The following is a 4,261-nucleotide window of genomic DNA, read 5'->3' as shown; positions in this document are numbered from 1 at the left end:
GAATTTCAAAATAACTTTTACTTGACAATTCTTATTTGATTTTGGATTTTTTTGGCCTAAACTTTTATGTCAATGTAAGGAGCAATTTATACCGTAATTCCTGCGCTGTACATCTCAAATTGTCTTAAATTATATTTTTATTGATGTAGAGTGATCACAAATTACAATCCAATATTTTTTATTAATTCCATAAACAAAATTATATAAACAGATGGCTAGTATGAACATTTAAAGGCAAAAAGAAATCTTTTTTCGCTAATTTTTCCTAAATGATGTCGCTAGTGATGTTTAATAATGGAAAATTATTATCCAAATTTTTTAAAGCATTTTATAAACAAAAGCCTGTTGTTAATATTTAAAGGTAGAAAGAATTCGTTTTATCTCCTAATTTTCATTAAACTATGTCGCCAATAATGTTTAATGATGGGATATTATTATGCGATGTGTTTTAATAATTTTACAAACATATTTTGCAAACGAATTCCCAGTGTGCATATTGAAATGCTGAATGAAACTACTGTTTCTCATGAAAGAGTGTTTTTTATTTTCAATTGTTTGTAAATAATTTTTAATAAACAATTCAACATAGTTTTTAAAATAATTACGTAACATGATAACAAATTTTTTAATTTAGAATTTTTCAAATTTATTTTTTTGTAATTTTCACGATATTTAATTAACAAAACTCAAACTATTTTGTTAAAAAGGATACGACTTATTAAAATCTGTGTACAAACTTATTTTTTGAATATTGTAATAATTGCTAAAAACTTAAATCTAAAACAATTTTTAAGATTTTTGTGGGTCTATTAATTCCTGTGTCTTTTAGGAATGATAACATTTCTTTGGATGATGGATACTTTCCGCTTTTTATGTATCCTTTGAAGCGATCATTTAATAATTCCAATTCACTTGTCAACCAACCTGGAAAAAATAAAACATTTAGTTACACATTCATGCCTTGATGTAACTGTATAGAAATATTGAATAATAATGCTTACTGCTTCTTTTAATTTTCGGCTTCTTCAAGACTGGGCGTCAGGTCGATCGAGATTCTCATAATATTCTAAGTTGAAGTCTAGAACGTGAATTATTTTCCACTTAAATCTTATATTCTGTATATTGCTATTCTAATTATTTAATTATCAATATTTCTTTTTGTGCATTCTAAAATTTCTCTAATAAATTAAAATGTTTGTAAAAAATGTTACCTTTATTACAATGATCAGTCTTCCTGTAATGAGCTCCGTCATTTGACTCTAAATTATCATTCGTGTTTTGGGGTGCCATACTTTTTTGTACATGATCTGCATCAAATATAACGGAATTAGCAACGGAAGGATGAGTGAGTTTAAATAAGTGTGTTTAAAATTTTACCTTCATTGCTTTCATCTGCGTACTCCAAATCGGCATCAAAATCGATTTCTGCTAAAGATTTTCCTTGGTGTTCTACAGGCAATGATCCTTTTTCCATCGTTAAGAGCAACTTTGACACTTTTGCTGTCTGGTAAATGTCCACTGGCAACCTGAAAGTAAAAATAGTCATGAAATCAATCATCGATTTGTAATTCTCTTAATTTTTACTTCTATATATTCTGATTTACTTTTGTTTAACCTAGTAATTCCAAAGCAACCCCTATTCTTATTCTTAATTAATTTGTATTCAAAAGAAACTAAAATACCAACTCACTCATAAAACTCAGCATGCGTTTTTTCGGTATGGCCCATAAACTTTGAAAATTGTTTCATTTCTTCCTTGGACATGCTCAAGAGCTGAGCTACTGTAGCGATCTGCTTTCTTAACTTATTGCTGGTCATTGCTTCCGGATATTGCAGATCAATTTCTTTTGTGAGAAAGCGAAGTGCTACATCACCTTGTCCCCATTTGATTCGGCTGTTTGGCAGAGCAAAGACATACTCATTGTCTGTTCGAATATATTTCTCTCTTTGATCTAACAGAATTGTCATTAACTTCTGTATTACGGGTGGCACTAGAATTACCACAGGTCTGGATCCCTTTCCGCCATTTAGCACTCTCTTATATTTTGTCGTTAAAATGTTTTCAGTTTCCGTTAGTGTTTCTTTGTAGTCGATAAAATCGGATCTTCTTTCTATTTCATAATTTTTTACCATGAGGTACTGCACATCCCCTATTCTTCTTCAGTTGAAGAGGATTATTAACGAAAAAACACAATGAACGAATTTTTTATACAAGACATCATCATCCAAACATTGAAGAAACTTGCTTTCGCATTCCTTGGCCATTTTCAGTGTTTCGTCTTTGAGTTTTTTATATCACTCACCAGTGGCACAAGTAATGGCTTACTCCAACGTTTTTCTTGCAAATCTTTACCTGCCAGTGAAGACACTTCTATATTCTTCGATGTTTCGATCAGTACTTTAAAATTTCTCACATCCTCTAGCCATTCCTGGGTTTCTTCTGGTGTTTTACAGGTGAACCCTGTACTTTCTTTTAAAATGAGCCTTATGAGAAGGTCACTTAAATCTTTAAGATATGTGCCCATGTGCATCGCAAGGCTTGGGGCATTGAAGGTTTTTTTCCAAAGGATCATATCCTGAAATTCTTCGAATGGAATGTAAAATATTGTCCATATTTTTGGATTTCATTAGATCTTTGAAAAAAATCTTGTCATCGACATCATGGACAATTTCACGATAGGCAATCGACAGCTGAGAAAGTTTGCGCATTCTACTGCTGCAGGCATATTCCTTTCTTTCTTTCTTGTGCTTTTTTATATACGTTTCTCCAAACTCTGCGATAATTAAATCTTTTTCCGCAACGAATGATATTTTATCTCCTTTCATGATATTGAAAACCTGAAAATATAATATAATTTAATGCACATATGTTTTGTCCCATATGAATGAGAGTACTCAGTCCTTTAAGAGACTTAAAAAAGCTGATCAAAATAATGTTATATAATGTAATAAAGGTTCAAAGTGGAAGGTCCTATTTTGGGCCAAAAGTTAGTGAAATCATGCGTTATACAAATAAAAATGTAAAGCTAATTGCACAAACCTGTTCTTTGACTTCTAATCTACATAAGACATTGGTGGGGTCTACTGAGCAAGCCACTAATGTTTGTGAGTCAGTTATGCATCCACGGTGGTTCGCTGAAAGCGGTTCACAAGTTCTCGACCCAATTGTACGGCATACAGCAGAGTGGCGTGTGATGTAACTTCTTTTAAACGTACCTTTGCAGTATATGCACGGCAAATAGCCTTTCAATACGGTGTCACTCAATATGGCATTACTTCATTGCCTTTTGGGTCTGACATGTCCAGTTATGTACAAATCAAAATTTGTCTTATTTCTGAAGGACTGAAACGACTTCCTTCTTTCCTTGCCTTTTTTGGGTAATTGCAGGATGTTTTTAATTTCTTTCTCATCCTTATGCGTAACTTCCATGTGTCTAACGTAATTTTTCGATGAGATGTCCTCTGAGAAAAACGGACACCAGTCACTAGATTAAAAAATGTTCTATCTGTTTTTTTGGGTTGCAATAGAATTCACTTACTTTCATATTCACGGACTCTCCTCTATTCTGGCTACATGCGATTCTATGGCGACCATTATCACCATCAGCACCATCACCATCATCGCCATCATCACCATCATCATCGTCATGATCATAAATGTCGGTAGACAAGGAGGACGAATAGCTTTTATCCGAAAAAGCAACTACATTAAAATCGATGTCCCTATCATCATCGCTCGTCTCACTAGTAGCTAAACTGAGATTTTCATAAATATATACTTCCTTTTAAGTTTGTTGCCCACGATTCGGTAGAGTGAGTATGATATTGTCCTGGGCAGGAATCTCATCGGAATGACGAGAAGCCTTTAAAAACATGTCATGAATTAATTCTTTCAATCCAATCAAATTATATTTTTACTCACATTTTTACTTAGCGAATATAAGGACTCATCATCTCTAAACTCGTAAGGATCTTTAATATCTCCTTTGGCTGTGGTATCCGATATGATGGAGTCATGACAGCCTCCCGTTTCCGCTTTGCATATTTTAATGGGAATATCGGTGCTGATTTGTTCCAAAATGTTTGCACTTGCAGGTGACGCGCCCATAGAAGTGTCGTGTATCCATTTCTATTGATTTAAAAAAAATTATCTTTAAACTAATTAAATCACAAAATTTGAAAATTCAAACGTGAACAGATAGTCAACTGCTTCTAAGGGAGCTTCCCAAAACCCCGCGGCACATTCTCTGGTGACCCCCCC

The 4,261-nt window shown here is 33.3% G+C and overlaps 1 protein-coding gene across 5 annotated transcripts in view; it reads right to left on the bottom strand.

Annotated features, from left to right (window-relative positions):
- The window catches only part of LOC117169394 (sialomucin core protein 24-like), a 147,313-nt gene that overhangs the window by 66,335 nt on the left and 76,717 nt on the right, over positions 1-4,261 (bottom strand). The window contains exons 1-7 of one of the 5 annotated variants that reach the window (XM_033355755.1): positions 3,540-3,775; positions 3,041-3,462; positions 1,691-2,838; positions 1,378-1,526; positions 1,212-1,307; positions 1,002-1,078; positions 687-924 (exon numbers count right to left, since the gene is read on the bottom strand). The exons of 1 other annotated variant lie outside the window; for it this stretch is intronic. In XM_033355755.1, the coding sequence (XP_033211646.1) occupies positions 1,026-1,078; positions 1,212-1,307; positions 1,378-1,526; positions 1,691-2,133 (741 nt within the window). In that variant the 5' untranslated portion in view covers positions 2,134-2,838; positions 3,041-3,462; positions 3,540-3,775 and the 3' untranslated portion in view covers positions 687-924; positions 1,002-1,025. Of the gene's footprint in view, positions 1-686; positions 925-1,001; positions 1,079-1,211; positions 1,308-1,377; positions 1,527-1,690; positions 2,839-3,040; positions 3,463-3,539; positions 3,864-3,922; positions 4,130-4,261 lie in introns of those variants that run through there. 3 more of the 5 variants (XM_033355756.1, XR_004466655.1, XM_033355760.1) reach the window with 3 other exon arrangements.

The sequence above is a fragment of the Belonocnema kinseyi genome, chromosome 3 (assembly GCF_010883055.1).
Source record: "Belonocnema kinseyi isolate 2016_QV_RU_SX_M_011 chromosome 3, B_treatae_v1, whole genome shotgun sequence".
Taxonomy (NCBI): Eukaryota; Metazoa; Arthropoda; class Insecta; order Hymenoptera; family Cynipidae; genus Belonocnema; species Belonocnema kinseyi.
Note: the sequence above shows the minus strand (reverse complement) of the source record. Positions and strands in the feature narration are given on the sequence as shown.